The 19,479-nt window shown below is 37.4% G+C and overlaps 2 protein-coding genes across 2 annotated transcripts; one reads left to right on the top strand and one right to left on the bottom strand.

Annotated features, from left to right (window-relative positions):
- Window positions 1–250: 250 nt before the first annotated feature.
- On the bottom strand, window positions 251–1,521 carry LOC100406098 (interferon alpha-5-like). Its single transcript, XM_008990227.5, has one exon. The coding sequence runs from the start codon at window positions 1,057–1,059 to the stop codon at window positions 493–495; it is 567 nt and encodes a 188-aa protein (XP_008988475.3). The 5' UTR covers window positions 1,060–1,521; the 3' UTR covers window positions 251–492.
- A 16,775-nt stretch (window positions 1,522–18,296) lies between these two features.
- LOC144576568 (interferon alpha-14-like) lies at window positions 18,297–18,905 on the top strand. Its single transcript, XM_078346894.1, has one exon. It carries the CDS (start codon window positions 18,336–18,338, stop codon window positions 18,903–18,905), a length of 570 nt encoding a protein of 189 aa, XP_078203020.1. The 5' UTR covers window positions 18,297–18,335.
- The last annotated feature ends 574 nt before the right edge of the window (window positions 18,906–19,479 follow it).

Raw genomic sequence — 19,479 nt, 5'->3', positions numbered from 1 at the left:
GTACCATCCATTCTTTAATCAGGTTTTACAACCAGGGTTGGAGTTCAATTTTAAAGGACAAATAAAGAATATTTCATAGTAAAAATTTAATAAACAAGGTGAAATAATAAATATAAAGAACATAATTTGTTACACAATTCACAATGTAAAAGTTCACATGAGATAATAAGAACAAAACTAATTTAACTTATATAAATAGTGAAATAAATATTTAAATACATAGATGAAAAACTAACATATAAATAGTGAAATAAATAAATATTTAAATAAATAGATGACAGATCCATCAGTATGGCCATCTGTAAGGGGCTAGTGCCCATACAGCTCAACAGGATGTCGCTTAACACTCCTGAAAACACTTGACACAGTTAATTCAACTCACGGCATGGTTATAGCAGAAACAAGAGTCTTTGAAGTGGCACAACTTGAGGAAGTGTCAGCTGCTGTATTAGTCTATAAGAATCATTTCCATGGTGCACCGAGTCTCATTCCTTAGTCTTCAATCTTTTTCGAAAGTTGATTGATGAAGAGGAAGGATCTCATGATTTCTGCTCTGACAACCTCCCAGGCACAAGGGCTGTGTTTCTTCTCCGTCAGATAGAGAGTGATTCTTTGGAAGTATTTCCTCACAGCCAGGATGGAGTCCGCATTCATCAGGGGAGTCCCTTCCACTCCAATCCTCTCCATCACACAGGCTTCCAAGTCATTCAGCTGCTTGTAAAGTTCAGTGTAGAATTTTTCTAGGAGGGTCTCATCCCAAGCAGCAGATGAATCCTTTGTGCTGAAGAGGTTGAAGGTCTGCTGGATCATCTCATGGAGGACAAAAATGGCTCGAGCCTTCTGGAGCTGGCTGCCATCAAACTCCTTCTGGGGTAATCCAAAGTCATGTCTGTCCTTTAGGCAGGAGAAAGGAGAGATTCTTCTCATTTGTGCCAGGAGCACCAAGGCCCTCCTGTTACCCAAGCTGTGGTTCTGAGGCAGATCACAGCCCAGAGAGCTGAATGACTTGTAGCTGAGCACCACAAGGGCCACCAGTAAATGTAAGGGCAAGACCATCATAGATGCTGCTGAGCTGGTTCAGATGGATGACTCAACCTCTGGCTCTGGGATCTCTGAAGACTTTGCTTTGTATGCAGCCTTATAAAGGGAACATACTACTTTACATTTTCTGAACACAACTCCATTTTTTTCTACTTTTTCTTTTTGCTTCCCTTTATGCACTTTCTATATGGGCTTGGGGAAGTGTTTCTCAACCAGTTTCCTTTTCATTACTGTGTTCCCTTTCTCAGCCTCCAGAGTCCTATTTGATAATTTTTTTTCCAAGTAAACCCCTTCTGATAATTTAATAACACAGATATATTATATGTATATATGGATGTACTGTATGTCTATCCATGCCTTATACATAAAAAATGAAGTGGACAGTTTACTTCTTTATGCAATGCAGCATTAATAATAAGAAAAATTTTATGCTAAAAGTTAAATTTAAAAGCTATTGACATTGAACTTTATGAAAAGTATTTGCTGAGTGACTTCTAGTATACCTAGGTAAATATTAATGAATCAACTGAAACATGTAAAGTTAAAATACATAAAAATATATATACCAATCTAGTAAAAATATTTATTAAAAATATGTAATATCAATACAATAAAAATACTTAAAAATCTCAAAAAACTGCTAAGGGGCTCTTTAAAATTAAATTATTTCTGTAATATTTAATTTATTTTACTTAACATTTAGATTTGCTTTATATAAAAAATAATTTTTACCTTCACTAACTGCTAAATTTATATCAAGGTACAGTCAACACTTTTTTTTCAGCACTTCCTGTAAGTACTAATGTTTGAAAAACTTTTATACAATATAATAAAAAAATACAAAGCATTTGTATAAAAGTATATAATACACTTGAAAATACTGAGGATCAAACATAAACTACATACCCAGACAGCCAGTGGCAGCCTATTCATATGCCAATGGAGACCACATCACACGGTATGTGCTTAAGCACATAGAGGAGAGAAAGTCCACCAATGACAACCATCTATTTCACGTTGGTTTGTAGCACTGATCTCACATACATTTTTCGTATCTTCCATGAACTCAATGTCAATGATTTTCATGTGATAAGAAAACCAAGTGAAAGAAAATAAATACTAAAGGATGAGGTTTTGTTAGAGTTCGGCATTCAGGGGCCATAAATGAATGTACTATCTACAATTTGTTCACATGGCAAGAACTAAGGTTTGTACCCTTAGGAGCAATATCATCCCCAATCAAAATACACAATTGAGAAAATATCAATTTCATTTTTCAAAACAATTTTTGCATTAATATTCAGGTTTCCCAAAGAAGCTGGGGACATTTGAATTCTAGTTCATTCTTATGAAATTTAAAAAGCCATCTGTTACCTAAGGTCAATAATAATATCTAAATATGATAAGTAAATTAGGTGTACCATTGTTTACATAGCATGCAAGACACCAAATGTCTTTCCCATTTCCCTTTTCATTGAAAACAAAAGTTGTTGCTTTTTGTATCCCAATAAATAAGGAAAAAAAGAAAACAACTATATATCTAAATGTGATAAAAAGATAGGAATGAAAGTAATATCCCACTGGAGAAAAAAACTAGCAAAATATAACCTAGTCAGCCCAGATTAGATGGACATTCATGAGTGGGGAACAGCAGAAGCAAAATGGTGGAAGAGATGTAGATCAAAGGTAGCAAATGAGCATGAGCTCAACTGAAAGTAATCATTGCTGGTCCAGGGGGGTGTTTGCAGCTTTAGTGAATTCAGCCTTACTAGACAGTTGAGGGTGATGAACCAAACATAAGACGTTGTGCACTAGGAAGCAAATGTGTGAGAGCACAATATTCTCACTGTAGAATGGACAAGTATAATTGTCTCAAGTTCTCTACTAGTAGATAGATGAACTCTGAAGATCAGTATTTTTCATGTTGTATATTGTAATGTTTAATATTGAATGACAACTTGATGGAATTGAAGGATTCAAAGTATTGTTCCTAGGTGTGTCTGTGAGGGTATTACCAAAGGAGATTAATATTTGAGCCAGTGGACTGTGAGAGGCAGACCCACTGTCAATCACGGTGAGCACCATCTAAGTAAGCAGCTGCCAGCATGGCTAGAATGAAGCAGGCAGGAGAAGATGGAAGAGGAGACTTGCTGAGTCTTCTGACGTTCATCTTTCTCCCGTGATGGATGCTTCCTGCCCTCAAAATCAGCTCTAAGTTCTTCAGCTTTTGGATTCTTGGACTTACACCAGTGATTTTCTAGGGGCTCTTAGGCCTTTGGCCACACACTAAAGGCTGCAGTGCCGACTTCTCTATTTCTGAGGTTTTGGGACTTGGACTGATCCACCACTGGCTTCCTTGCTCCTCAACCTGCAGATGGCCTATGGTAGGTCTTTACCTTGTGGTCATGTGAGTCAATTCTCCTTAATAAACTCCTTTTTATATGTAAATACATCCAATTAAATAATTCTGTCCCTCTAGAGAACTCTAATGTACCTCTCTAATAAGAAGCCAGGAAATAGATGATTTCAAAGGAAACTTCTCTTGACTTAATAAAAAGGACGATAATAATAACACTAAGAATAAAAAGTTACTAAATTTGATTGTATTTCTTATCAATCAGATATTGTTCTTGGCACGTACAAAAACTATTTTCACTTTATTCAAAGAGAAATACACTCATTTTTCATATTTATTGAACATCTACTATGTGCCCATCCCTGTTTAGTTGCTAGAGACATCGGTGACCAGAGCAGACATGGATAGGTTGTACTATTGTCCCCTTTTACAAAAGGAAAACACAGAAGCACAGGGAGCTTTGAGTTGTGGAGCCACAGTTGGAACTCAAAACATCTGACTCTAAGTCCTCAGTTCTTACATGCTCCCTGGGAATTATTTCTGGCCATAAGAACTAGAGCTGTTTTCTAGACCCTGATGAGTGTTTTCTTAGTAGAGTTCTATATAAAGAAAGCCATGGTCTTTCTTTTCAGCTCCTTCACCCTGTCTTTCACTGAATAGCCCTATTTGTCTATGCCTGATATGTTACATTATAATGAAGATGGTCCCCAATTTATTTACATGTTATATAGTTTTGTTTCTTTGAGAACATATATTCTTATACTTGAATGTAGTTGCAAAATTCTTTGTTCACCCTAGTAATATATTTATAAACAACTCTGTAAAACTCTGTATATTTCTATCCTTTTATTCAAATATCCTTAAGGCTTTAGATTTTATCTTAGCACAAGTCTAAGATAAGTCATGACGAACTAGAGGCCAGAGCTAAGTCAGAACTAAACCAATGAGCTAATGCTCAGAGCTCAGGGAGTCCACATCTAGAAGGGCTCGCTAAAGGGATTGAAGGTGGGAATGGAAGTACTTCTGGAGAAATGAGGAGAGTCAAGTGTATTATAGGAGGAGGACTGTGATGCCAAAGTCTCTGAGTCACCTGACTTGCCAGCTGGTTGATGCCATTTATGTTGCAGGCCAGCAGAGTTTGCTACTGAGTTAATTTTCCCACTTGTTTTGAAAAACTGTGCAAACATGATAGGCAATATATGTAGTGAACTAAAGAAAAGGTGTTGGTAAAAGGAATGTGTTTGTCTAGATGGTAAGATGTCTGGTAAAAATGGGCATAGAATTGGAGAAAACTATGCCTTTGCTCCTTCTATTTGGCCTTTCATTTTTTTGGTGTGTCTTAAAAAATGTGATAATTATGTAGGCTTATTCAGTGATTTTTTTAAAAAAGATTCTCCTCACACACAAAAAAAGTGAATGATTATTTGCTTCTTATTAGCACCATCCATTTTCCATGTGATAATGGGGTCCATTTCTGTTTGATTTCCAAAATTTGGCATGTAAAATTCAAGATGACACTTCAGGTGGAAAAAACAAGATTTTGGATTTTGAGACTTTGGTCGGATGTTTTTGCCTGGCAGTGTTATTCTTCTTTATGCATGGTTATAATTCTCTCTTTTAGCTGTCAGAGATGTCACCTTCAGTTATCGGACCCATTTTCTCTTTAGAATAGCTTATCATGGGTCCACAAGATATTTATGAGCAGAGACACCATCTTATCCAAACTTGTTCCCTGGCACCTCTGCCCAATCCCTATCATATCAGGTGCTCAGTCAATATTCATGAAAAAGATTAATCACTATAATACTAGAGGAAAGAATAATACCAATACATATTAGATACATGATTTGAAAGGAAAATAAAAGATATTTTATAAATTCTTCAAGGTTCTTCATGGGGAGTTTTCACTGAAAATTATGTGGAATATTCAAAGAAAGAACAGCCACTTCATTGTAGAATCATTTTCAAGTTTCAGTTTTTAATAATCAGAACATCTGAATGAGAAATAATGACTTGGACAAATGGAAGACTCACTCTCCACTTTTCTTTCAGTGGTCTTCAAGTACCTGCAGAGATACCTGGCATAGTTTCCTTGTCTCCTCAGACAATAAAGAAAGAATTTCAATTTTACAAGTGATCCCAGGCCTTATCCCCATACTCTTGGCCTTTTTTAAACTTTAGCCAATGCCTTTGGGAACCAATTTAAATACTTCTTTCAAACAGTCAATGATGCCATAAACTCTAATGAAGGACATCTTTGTCCACTTCCCTGAGTTTGAATTGTGGAATCAGATTTCGGAACAGATGTTTTAATAGAGCATGATAGCAAAAATATTGTTTTTTTTTCCCCTAAAAATTGCATTTGTACAAATCCTATAAAAATATAGATTAATCTTATTCAAAGAACTTGCCTCCTTTTCCCACTAATCACCCAACTGGACTCCCTTTCACAACTTCTTTTCATCTTGGTATTCTATGAGAATAATTCCAGACCAAGTTAACTTGGTTGAAAGAGATTTTTGTCCTGTAATATCTGGGCCTATGAAAACATCTCCATGTGATGTACCATAGTTTAATCTAGCAATTGACTAAAATAGACTCGAGTGCCACAGCCACATTTGGGGTTATATGTTGAAGATAGCAAAGTCACAAAATACAAGGTACTCAGATCTCTGAATCATCTTCAGAAAACAGCCAACCAGAGTCATCTGAGCAGGAAGTTCTGCATTGAGCTTTTATGGGGAGGAAAGATGAATTTGCATGTTGATCTAATTACTGATTATTTTCTATTTATCTATTATAGCAGATAGCATCAACCTAACTGACGAAAGTCTTTTAAAATACTATCCTGAAGAAACTTGTCCATAAAAAATTGAATTTCTGACTTAGGAAACAGCAAGTACCCCTTAAATATTTAAGCAGATAAATAAAATTATAAGTGATCACTTAAGAAAATAATACATGTTGTTTTCTGCAAACATTTTTTGCAAAATTGTGATACACAATATAATGTTGATATAATCTAATGACTGGTTTCAGATTTTTTGAGCTGGTTAAAAAATCTGAGATGACATTGCTTTTTTGGCTCAGAAAACGATAATGTAATTGATTAGAGAGATTCATGAATATATAATAACTTTCCTGTTTATTTGCTGTCTTTTCTTTGAGGATTGTTAACAAGGGAAAAACACACTTCAATCTTCTCTCTGACAACTTCCCAGGCGTAGGGGCCTTATTCTCTTTACTTCACGTAGGTAATGATTCTTTGGAAATATTTCCTGACAGCAATTCCCAAATAGGAACTAGATAGATTTTCTACTTTTGTAGAAATTTACTTTTGTCAGCTGCAGTTGTTCCAGGTTGTGATCGAGGCTGTAGAGTCGTTTACCGAGGAGGATCTTATGTCAAGCAACCAAAGTGTCCTCCCTGGGGAAGAGGCTAAAGATCTGCAGGAGCTGCTGATGGTGGAAACGGATGTCTCCTGTCTTCTGGATTTGCGTGATACTTCTTTTTTCCTAGAAACCGTAGGTTCTATCATTAGGCACGACTGAAAGGGGATATTTTCAGCTGTGTGAATAGCACTGTGGTTTCCTCCCGCCTTCCTTCTTTTCTGGTCATTGCCCCAAGGCTTGTCTTGCTAAGTCAGCAGGCAGCGCTGAAGATGAGCATGATGACTCCCGCATAAGCAGGGAGATGAGGGCCGCTGCGATTTCAGAAATTCACTAGCCTGCCGCGAGGGGACCCGGGCCCGCTACGCAAAGAGCGCAGTGCCACTCGCTGTGCACCAAGGCCGCAGCAAGGGGCCGCAATGGCCTTTCCTGACACCCAGGATTTGGGAACCGCGTTCTTGGCGGGTTTGAGTTTCGGGGCGTCGCGCAGCCCCAGGGAAACGTCGTTGAGGCTTATCGCGTCAACTTTGTGCAGCTTCAACCTGAGTAATAAAATCTCCTTTGCTGCTGAGGAGGCAGCTCCACCGTGGTCTCCCCCGAGACATCCTCCTCAGGTAGCCAGCAGGGCACCTTTCATTTTCGGATTTTTCCCCTGGGTTTTGGACTTTATTCCCCACACAGACTTCAGCGAGGCTTATTTTTACAGAAGGACCAGTTGATTCTGGGGCTTGAGGACTCGAGATCACACGGGTTTAATCTGCAGGATTCCGTTTGTGTGGGGGTGCGGGGCGGGGAAGGTTTGGGGAAGGGGACACACTGGACTCTGGGGCCAGAGGGCGGGTCCTGGGAGCACCCGGGGCTGGGAACACTGTGCACCAGGCCAGGAGGAGGAAGGCGCCCTACTATAAATTTAAACGTTTGTAAACTTAGGTGTTTACAAATGCGAACTATATAGATTATATTTATACTAAAGGTTGCTATCTGTATTAGTCGGTTCTCAAGCTGCTAATAAAGAGATACCCAAGACTGAATAATTTATGAAGAAAAGAGGTTTAATTGACTCACAGTTCCATATGGCTGGGGAGGCCTCACAATCATGGCAGACGGCGAATGAGGAGCAAAGATAGGTCTTACATGGTGGCAGGCAAGAGAAAGCTTGTGCAGGAAGGGGAACACCCATTTATAAAACCAGCGATTCTTGGGAGACTTATTCACTGCCGCGAGAACAGTATGGGAGAAACCACCTCCATGATTCAATTATCTCCACCTGGCTCTGCTCTTGCCATGTGGGGACTACTACAATTCAAGGTGAGTTTTGGGTGGGGACACAGCCAAACCATATCACTATATTTTACTATGTTCAGATTCTCAGCCAGTAATTTCCAAACTTTATTTCATTTAATCTTTACAGTTTCTAAAATGACAGCTACTAAAATAGTCTCAATTTTTCGAATGAGGAAAGGAAAATCTGATGTTTGACTTGCTAAGAGTCACAGATTTTGTCAGAAAGTAGAGCCCTCTACTGCCTCCCAATTCCCCTCTTTATTCGCTCTCAGTACTTCCTCTTGGCTGCACTGAGAATGCTAGTGCTAATTAATCATAATTGTGTCTTTAATGTCTAGCTTTTGCTCCCTGGAGGGCAGTCATCATCCTGTCTTATTATCCTTGAATCCACAATGCCAAGCACATTGTTTGTCACATATATGCAGTGAACACATTTTTAGTGACAGAATGAAGACAACTGGATGACTTAACCCTTGGTATGCCAGTTTTATGCTCTGTTATCTGTAGATTGTAAATTGTGTCTCCTTTAAGGAAACATGGAAGAAATCAAATCTAGTGCCTTAGCCCTTAAAAGGCAGATGGAGAGAGGTGAGGAAATATGTATTCAGTGCAATTTAATAAGTAAAAATGGGCTGGGCACAGTGGCTCATGCCTGTATCCTAGCACTTTGGGAGGTGAGGTGGGTGGACAGCTTGAGGTCAGGAGTTCGAAACCAGCCTTGCCACTTGGTGAAACCTCATCTCTAATAAAATACAAAATAAAAATACAAAAAAAGTAACCTGGCATGGTGGCAGGTGCCTGTAATCTCAGCTACTTGGGAAGCTGAGGCAAGATAATTGCTTGAACCTGGGAGGCAGAGGTTGCAGTGAACAGCGATCATGCCATTGCACTCTAACCTGGATGGCAGAAGACTCTATCAAGAAAAAGAAAAGAAAAGAAGGAAGAGAAAGAAGAAAGAAAAGAAAAAAGAAAGTAAAAATGACATCTAAGATAAAACCTCTAAGTAGCATTATTAGAATTTTAAGAGAAATAGACGGAGACTCAGACAGGTTTTTATTTAAACATTGGTTCTCGGCCGGGGGTGGTGGCTCATGCCCGTAATCCTAGCACTGTGGGAGGCTGAGGCAGGTGGATCACGAGGTCAGGAGGTCGAGACCAGCCTGACCAACGTGGTGAAACCTTGTCTCTACTAAAAATGCATAAATTAGCTAGGCGTGGTGGCATACACCTGTAATCCTAGCTACTCAGGAGGCTGAGGCAGAAGAATTGCCTGAACCTGAGAGGTGGAGGTTGCAGTGAGCCTAGATCATGCCACTGCACTCCAGCCTGGGCAACAGAGTGAGACTTCATCTCAAAACACAAATAAATAAATAAATAAACCAACCAAAAAAAACCATTTGTTCTCATTTAGATGAATACCTCCTATTAGATGAGATTTCTGCCATTTTCTGAGTGCTTAATTTCCATTATAATACAAAAGAATTGTTGAAGTCATTAACATTATCTGAGATCCATAAATAGAATAGAAAGTGAACAAAATGGAAACAAAATTGGGATAAATACAAAAACTGAAAACCCTAGCCTTATTATGTAATAATCTCACAACAAGAAAGTGCTGAGACAGCTGGGTGAAGGCTCACAAGGCACAGCCAGCTGCATCACACCAGTGGCCCTGCCAGCCTATTCACTAGTGACACTGAGGATGATGTTCTCCAGCTCTCTCTGTACCCTTAGCTATGACCTGGCCCAGCACCTTGGCTTGCCAGAAGTAGAGACCTTCACAGTTCTGCACCAAATTGACAGAATCTTCCTTTTCTTCCTGTCTGAAGGACAAGAATGTTTTCAGGTTCTCCTGTAGCAGATGGATGACACCAAATTCCAAAAGGCTCAGGCCATCAATATTCTCCATGAGATGACCCAGCAGATCTCCAATGTTTTCAGCACAAAGGGCTGAAATTCCTCATTGAGCTTGATCAGTAGGTACAACCTCTGGAAAATTGTTTTGGAACAGAAAATGGAAGAGACCTTCAGTAGGAAAACTCCAACCTGTCTGTGAAAGGTTATTCCTGAGAGACCAGTCTCTATCTGAAAAAGAAAGGGCATAGCTGCTGTGCCCATTGGTACATTGGACATTGTTTTACCAGTAATTAAGAAGTAAAAATCAGTAAGTTACTTCTCTGTGTTAGTAGGCTTATCAGAAAACTCAGAAGATGGAAAAAGAGACTTAGACATAAACCTCATTTTGGTCAATTGGGTGTCTATTAAGATGTCACTTCAAGTTCAATTCAAAGACTTTTCTTCTGCTTCTGTAATAAAATGTATTGAGTCATTTTTGTTAGACTTTTTCAATAAGAAGAAATTGTACAGTACTTTTGAATGTAAGGAAATTACATTTTTAGTTTATAAAAATTACAGTGTAACTCATGATACTTGTCTTCAAATTTTCTCTTTATAGATATGGTCAGTTTTGCCTTCTGGTTTCTTTTGCTTGTGGAGGATGGGAGGAAGTTAAATCTTAACTATAAATGTTGGGTCTTAACTCACCCTCTTGAAAAGATACAAAGTGTTCTTAAACCTTGAATCTGCCTTCAATTTCAAAAAGAACATAATTGGTTTTATTTATTTCATTGCTTCATAAAATATTTTGAGTATATCTATATCAAGTAAATACACTTTTAGTGAATATATTTGTAAATAAAACAACTGTGTTATTTCTGTAGTTCAGCACTCTGGCAAAGATGACCCGTCTTACAGGGTAAGTAATCAGTAGGAACCCTTTCTAGGGCTATGAAAAAGATGTACAAAGCCCTTTGGCAGATTTTATAGCTGGAACTAATTCAATTTTACTTATGTTTCTTGCAAAAGTTATGTCCAATGGTTGTTGATTCAATTTTAGCAGCTGCATGAACAAGAAACTAAAATATGGAATAATTTATCTTGAAACTACAACAAGTAGTGAATATACTTTCTATTTGCTGACACTATGAAATGTGCCAGGCACAATGAAAAAAGTAGACATATTTCCTGCTTCCAGAAAATGACAGAGCTTCTAGTCTAGTGGGATATGGGCAAGTGAGCAAATGAAAGTAGTGCTAATGCCTGTGATAAAGAAAGTATAGGATTCTAGGAGCATGTAGGACTTGTGTGGGACTGGGAAAGCTTCCAGAATTAGTGACTGCTAAGCTCGCATCTCAAGGATCTGCGGGAGCTAGCCAAGTAAAGGCATGGTGGTCAAAGTGTCAGAAACAGGGAGCAGCGAATATGAAAGCTTTTATAATATAACCTCTACTTCCTACTCCAACTGGTGGCCAGAGGGATGATGTACGAACAAGGGACTGAAGGAAGATTTAAGTACACAGAGGCGGAGGAGAGGCAGCACAGAAGGAGACAGGAGAGCAGAAGTTGCAGTAGAGGCTACATTACAGAAAAACCTTTGCAAGAAATTAGGGGATTATAATTCATGGAAATGATCGTTGGAAACATTGAAATGTTTCAAGCAGTGCATTGATGTAACCAAACACGTATTAAAAGTACTCTTCCAGATGCCCTTTGAAAACTGGGTAGAAGTTGGAATGTGTACCTTATGGTAAAAATGAGTCAAGTAAACCCATCAGGACATAGTTATTTATATGAAAGGAGAGAGATCATCAGGTTGGAAGATATTTATTTGGTTGTATTAGCAGACTCTAGTTGAAAGTAAAACTAGTTGAGTAAACAGATATTAAAAAGATGTTGATGCTCATTGAACATTGAACTATTGGGATGCTTCAGAAACAAGCTTTACACTAAGCCTCCAGGAAAAATACCACTAATCAAACCAGAGAACTGGAATGATAATAACAACAAACAACCAAACAAATCTTGCTAATCTTGACCTGATAAGACCTGGAAAGACCGGCCATTCTGTGATGCCATTTTTTTGCTAAACACTTGAACTTGCCACCCTGGGGAACCAACACCTCAGCCAGAAAACAGAGCCCCCATACAGAAGCTACTTCCTCTCATTATATGAGTGCTTCAGATTAGCAGTCTTGTTCAAATGCCTGTGTCCTATTTGGAAAGGAGACTGAAACTGATTTTAGAAAAAGATTTTATGTATATATTTGGAGAAAAATTATATATTAGTTATTTTCCCGTTGTTCCCCTCTAACTAAGCTCACCTAAACATGATGAGATGCTGTAATAGTAGGTTATCAATACCAAGATGACTAGACATTAATGTCTCTGGACATGTTAATCAGACATAGAGGTGCACATTGTGTGCACACACTTACACACACATCTTCAAAAGTCCCGAACATGTGCATATCTAATCTAATTAATATGTCCAGAGACATTAATGTTTAGTCGTCTTGATGTTTTCCTTGCTTCAAACATTTATTTTTTCAAGTAGATCCTGAAGGAAAAAAAAATATCTGAGAGAGTTAAATGTTTCTGTGCAAAAGGAGGGAGCTTTCTTCTCTCTCTCTCTCTCTCTCTCTCTCTCTCTCTCTCTCTCTCTCTCTCTCTGTCGTTCTCTCTTTGTCTAACAGAACGTTTACAACCTTAGAACTCTTATTTTCTACCCAGTCCTTATGAAGTACTCATTTTATAAGGGAGATTCAAAATGTTCCCTCTGAACTTATCCAGGCTTCTGATCACAAAGTAAGTGACTCTTCACAGCTTTGCTCTAAGACCCACTCAGACGTTGAGGCCCTTTTTGCTAGTTGACAACCCAGGCTGTATAAATGAAAATTCTCAATTGTTACCAAATTCTTTATAGCAGTTAGCTCTTGTGAGGGCACTGGAATTGGGGAAGATTTCCTTAATGACCAAGGATGTTTTACATTTTTTGAAGTGATTGAAATGTGAACAATTTTCATATATTTAAATATATCAATGTCAAATATATATAAAACTTATGTAATTATAAAAACATTTCAAAATGCTTTTTTGAGCTGGGCACAGTGGCATGGACCTGTGCCAGCTACTGGAGAGGCTGAGGCAGGAGGATGAGCCGAGCAGTTCAAGACTGAAATGCACTGTGATCACACCACTGCACTCCAGCCTGGGCAACACAGCAAGACTTGTCGCCAAAGCAAACAGACGTAAAAATTAAGTGCTCTTTAACCATTTACTCCATGAATCATTTTTATCATGGTAGCTCCTTCTAAGCAAATGCCTATTTCCCCCCAAAACACCTGCATATTCTTTCTTGTAGTCTCCTCCTACTTCTTGTGAATTTCTTTCTCTCATTTATACCCTTGTGCTTTTCTTAACTGGGGCCAAATTGAGGCCAACATTTTCCTCCTCTCCTTGATTCAATGTCTGTGATTTTACCTGTGAGTACAGATATTAGATCCTCTTTAAGAGAAAGTGTTAATAATTATACTTGATGATTTTATCTCTGTCATATATGATTTATACTTGAAATATTGTGTCACAATCTAATGTATCATAGGTGCTACATGAATGATGTAATGATGAAGAGATCTCAGGTTATAGTTATATGGCAAGATTTCATTAAAATAGTGTTTATTCTTTGCATTTGTTTGAGGATAGAGAACACATTCCTTGATGCTGCCTTTATTTTCTTATGGCACATTAATCCTGAATTGATTACTAATTAAATATTTCGGTGTTGCTCTGATCACGACTACCAAGGGCCTGACAGGCAAATCACACAGGCTTCTTCCAGTCTTTATCAAAAATGATGATAATGATGATGATGATGGTGGTGGTGGTAATGGCAATTACAAATTATTCTCTCCTTTCTGAGGGATTCATTTAATACCCCACCATAATCTCATTTACCAAAGAAAAACACATGCTAATGGAGTATATGTAACTAAAACAATCTAGTAAATAAAAGGCAAATCTAGGTTTCAAAACCTTTGTCAGACTTCAAACTCCACCTCCTCACCAACAGCATTACATGCCTGTGGAAATTGAATGTATTGAACCATCACATATTTTCTAGAAAGCCCTACACTTTACTTATAAAACACTGATGTTTCTTTATGGTCTCCTACAATTCTCAAATTGATTACAAATTATCCAGTATTTTCACCAATTTGTGCCTCACCTACAAATGTGATGTGTTCACAAAATGACAAGAAAATATCTTGACTATTTTATACAGTTGGCAAAATAAAATTAACATTTGGTAGTTATTTTGAGAGTCTGAAATGTGATCAACAAAATAAAAAATTCTAATAATTACTGGTATAAAATAATCACCCAGGTGGCTCATGTACATTGCTCAGTTAATTCTCACCATAAGTTCACAAGGTCCAGAGAGTGAGTTTCTTACAATTATTTCAGTGACTCCTGTAGAAAACAGAGCTAGTGGCTCTTGTGGGTTGAAAAGAGAGGATGCTTATGCTTCCAATTTACATGACTATAGAAAATGATTGGGAAACTAGAAAATGACATATACTGATGAGTGAAACAGAGTGGAGCAGGTGATGATTGCCATCAGCAGAAATCAGGATGTGTTCCAACCACAGGAACAGGAGTGGCAACAGCAAACATCACCAGTGCCCTCAGCAGAGAGACAGGAAATGGAGAATTACCATCAGTGAATTACTGTTAAAAAAAAAAAAAATCAATAAAGCAGCACGTGGCCAGTGGTCATAATAAGAACAAAGAAAAACACAGACTATTGGCTGGGCGCGGTGGCTCATGCCTGTAATCCCAGCACTTTGGGAGGCCGAGGAGGGTGGATCACGAAGTCATGAGATCGAGACCATCCTGGTGAATATGGTGAAACCCCGTCTCTACTAAAAATACAAAAAAAAAAAAAATTAGCTGGGCATGGTGGCAGTGCCTGTAATCCCAGCTACTCAGGAGGCTGAGGCAGGAGAATTGCCTGAACCCAGGAGGCAGAGGTTGCGGTGAGCCGAGATAGCACCATTGCACTCCACCCTGGGTAACAAGAGTGAAACTCAATCTCAAAAAAAAAAAAAGAAAAACACAAACTATTATAACACTGCAACTGTGCTGTGTAAACCACTCATGTCTTATGTAGAAACAGGTAAAGATTAATCAATCAAAAATAATAACTATAATGACTTTTCAAGATATCCACAATATAATAAGATAAATAGAAACAACAAAAAGTTAAAAAGTGGGGAGATGAAGTTTGAGATTTTGTTTTCTTTTGCTTGTTTATGCAATCAGTGTTATCAGTTTAAAATAATCGGTTAAAAGACTATCTGCAAGCCTCAATGTAATCTCAAATCTAAAACATACAACAAACACACACAAAATAAAAAGGAGAAATTAAAACACACACCAGAGAAAATCATCCATAGTAAAAGGAAGACAAAAATGAAGAAAGGAAGAAGAGAAGACCATCAAATAATCACAAAACAAATAACAAAATGACAGGAATAAGTCCTCATAAAGAATAACATTGAATGTAAATGTGCTAAAGTCTCCAATCAAAAGACATGGAGTGGCTTAATGTATTTTAAAAAACAAAAACAAAAAATACACCCAGGTGTGTGTGGTGGCTTGTGTCTATAATTCCAGCACTTTGGGAGACCACGGCAGGTGGATCACTTGAGCCCAGGAATTCGAGACCAGCCTGGCCAACATGGCACAACTCCATATCTACTAAAAATACAAAAAATTAGCTGAACGTGGTAGCACATACCTGTGGTCCCAGCAACTTCATAGGCTGAGTCATAAGAATAGTTTGGACCTGAGAGGTGGAGATTCCAGTGAGCTGAGCTAGACTGAGCCACTGCACTCCAGTCTGGGTGACAGAGCAAGACTAACTCAAAAAAACAAAGCAAAACAAAACAAAACAAAAACTCCTAGAGGCAATGATCCATTGCCTACAAGAAATATACTTCACCTATAAAGACACAAATAGACTGAAAATAAAGGGGAAAAAACATTCTGTACCTATGGGAACAAACAAAAAAAATCAGAAGCTACACTTATATCAGACAAAATGGATTGCAAGACAGAAACTATGAAAAGAGAGAAAGAAGGTCATTATATTATGATAAAGGGGTCCATTCCGCAAGAGCATATAACAATTGTAAATAAATATTACCAACACTGGAGCACTCAGGTATACAAATATCATTAGAACTAAAAAGAGAGATAGACCCCAATACGATAGTAACTGGAGACTGCAACACTGCACTTTCAGCATTGGACAGATCACCCAGACAGAAAATTAACAAACATTGAATTACATCTACACTATAGACCAAATGTACCTAATAGATATTTACAGAACATTTCATCCAACAGCTACAGATACACATTCTTCTCCTCGGCACATGGATAATTCTCAAGGATATACCAAATGCTAGGTCACAAAACAAATCTTAAAATATAGAAAAAAAGTAAAATAATGTTAAATGTCTTCTCTTACCACAGACTAAGAAAAAAAGAAGTCCCAGATAAATACAATCACAGATGAAAGAGGAGACAGCACAACCAACACCACAGAAAATCAAAGAATCATTAGAGGATATTATAAGAAACTATATGCCAATAAATTGGAAAGCCTAAACAAAATAGATAAATTCCTAAAAAAAAATACAACATATTGGTCTGTTCAGGTATTGTATTTCTTCACAGTTTCATGAAGAAATACAAAAACCATGAAGAAATACAAGAATGGTTCTAGAAGACACACAAGAATTGTTTCTTGTATTTCTTCAAGGTTTTTGTATTTCTTCACTGAAGTATGAAGAGATATGAAGTGTGAACAGAACAATAATAAGTAATGGGGCAGAAGCCATACTAAAAAGCCTCCCAGCAAAGAACCCAGGATCTGATGGCTTCACTGCTGAGTTTTGCCAAATATTTAAAGAACTAATACCAATCCAACTCAAATTATTTTTAAAAATACTGGACAGAATCTTTCCAAATTCATTCTATGAGGCTAATATTACTCTGATACCAAAACCAGAAAAAGACACATTTATAAAAAAGAGAAAAACTACAGGCCATTATCTCTAATGAACATTGACACAGAAATCCTCAACAACAAGTTAGCAAACTGAATGCAAGAACACATTAAAAAGATCATTCATCGGCGGAGGTTGCGGTGAGCCGAGATCATGCCATTGCACTCCAGTCTGGGTAAAAAGAGCGAAACTCCATGTCAAAAAAAAAAAAAAAAAGGAAAAAAAAAAAAAGATCATTCATCATGACCAAGTGGAATTTATCCTAGAGATGCAAATGTGGTTAAGCATGTGCAAATCAATGGATTTAATGTTGTTCAATGAACATAATGTCCTCCAGCTCCATCCATGTTGTTGCAGATGATAGGATCTCATTCTTTTTTATGGCTAAGTAGTACTCCAATGTGGATAAGTGCCATACTTGCTTTATCTAGTCGTCTGTTAGACAACTAAATTGCTTCCAAATAGTAACCGTTGTGAATAGTGCTGCAATAAACATGGGAGTGTAGATATCTCATTGACAAACTGATTTCATTTCCTTTGGATAAATACCCAGTAGTGGGATTGCTGGATCATAAGAGGGTTAAACGGGGTTGGTTAATGGGCACAAAAATATAGTTAGAAAAAATGAATATGATTTAGTATTTGATAGCACAATAGGATGACTACAGTTAATGACAATTTATTATATATTTTTAAATAACCAAAACAGTAGAAATGGGATATATGTAACAGGGAAATAAATAAATGCTTGAGGCATCGGATACTCCATTCACCCCAATGTAATTATTATGCATTGTCTGCCTATATCAAAATATGTCACATATCCCATAAACACAGATGTCTATTATGTACCCTCAAAAATCTATTTTCAAAAAAGTTGCTCTAAAAATATAGTTATCAAGTTAAGTAAAATGTCAATAGCCTTTTAATTTAATTTTAATTGTTTTACCATTCTTTATAATGATAAAAAATATTAAGTCTATACTTTTTTATTTAATGTACAGAATACAGATATACATAAGATACATAAATACATACACAGTATAAAGGTGATTAAAATATAATGGGAGATTTCATCAGAAAAAAAAGTCTCTAAAAAGGCTCTGGGGTTGGAGAGGAAGGAAGCAATAATGAAAAAAAATGTGGTGAGAAAAAAGATTTAAAACCCATATAAAGAATGCATAAAGAAAGGAAAAAGAGAAATAGAAACTAACATGGGGCATTTGGAAAGTAGAAAATAGTATGTTCCCTATTTAAGGCTATGCACAAAGCAAGGTCTTCAGAGAGCCTGGAGCCTAAGGTTCAAGTTCACCCATTTCAACCAAAATAGCAGCATCTGCAACAACTACAATGGCCTTGACCTTTCCTTTACTGATGGCCCTCACGGTCCTCAGCTACAAGTCAAGCTGCTCTTTGGACTGTAATCTGCCTCAAACCCACAGCCTGGGTAACAGGAGAACTTTGATGCTCCTGGCACAAATGAGGAGAATCTCTCCTTTCTCCTGCCTGAAGGACAGACATGACTTTGAATTTCCCCAGGAGGAGTTTGATGGCAACCAGTTCCAGAAGGCTCGAGCCATTTTTGTCCTCCATGAGATAATCCAGCAGACCTTCAACCTCTTCAGCACAAAAGACTCATCTGCTGCTTGGGATGAGACCCTCCTAGACAAATTCCGCACTGAACTTTACCAGCAGCTGTATGAATTGGAAGCCTGTGTGATGCAGGAGGTGGGGGTGACAGATACTCCCCTGCTGAATGAGGACTCTATCCTGACTGTGAAGAAATATTTCCAAAGAATCACTCTCTATCTGAAAGAGAAGAAATACAGCGCTTGTGCCTGGGAGGTTGTCAGAGCAGAAATAATGAGATCTTTTTCTTCATCAACAAACTTGCAAAAAGGTTTAAGAAGTAAGAAATGAAACCTGGTTCAACGTGGAAATGATTCTCATTGACACCAGCTCACCTTTCTATAATCTTCCATTTCAAAGACTCATGCTTCTCCTTTGACCATGACACCATGTCAATCTTTTCAAACGTTTTTAGGAGTATTAAGCAACATTGTATTCAGCTCTTAATGCACTAGTCCCTTACGGATGACTATGCTGACTGATCTATTATCTATTTAAATATTATTTGAATATTGTTTATTTAACTATTTATAAGACTTAACTTAGTTTTGTTCATATTACATCTTGTGCACCTTTGCACTGTGGTGAATGTAATAAAATATGTTCTTTGTATTTAGTAAATTTATTTTGTTTTTTCCTTGAACTTTTACTATGGAAATTTTTTGTACTTGTTTATTCTTTAAAATGAAATTCCAAGCCTGACTGTGCAACCTGATTAAAGAATAAATGGTACACTTCATTTATTTATCAACATTATATTCAAATAAAAGTAAAAATAAACTTTCTGTAAAGCAGGTTGTATGTTGTACTCAAGATAACAAGGTGAACCTAACAAATACAATTCTGCTCTCTTGTGTATATTATT

The sequence above is a fragment of the Callithrix jacchus genome, chromosome 1 (assembly GCF_049354715.1).
Source record: "Callithrix jacchus isolate 240 chromosome 1, calJac240_pri, whole genome shotgun sequence".
Taxonomy (NCBI): Eukaryota; Metazoa; Chordata; class Mammalia; order Primates; family Cebidae; genus Callithrix; species Callithrix jacchus.
Note: the sequence above shows the minus strand (reverse complement) of the source record. Positions and strands in the feature narration are given on the sequence as shown.

What these genes read in the sequence shown, in the direction of transcription:
- LOC144576568 (XM_078346894.1), top strand. Translation starts at nt 18,336, where the DNA reads ATGGCCTTGACCTTTCCTTTACTGATGGCCCTCACGGTCCTCAGCTAC.
- LOC100406098 (XM_008990227.5), bottom strand. Translation starts at nt 1,059, where the DNA reads ATGATGGTCTTGCCCTTACATTTACTGGTGGCCCTTGTGGTGCTCAGC.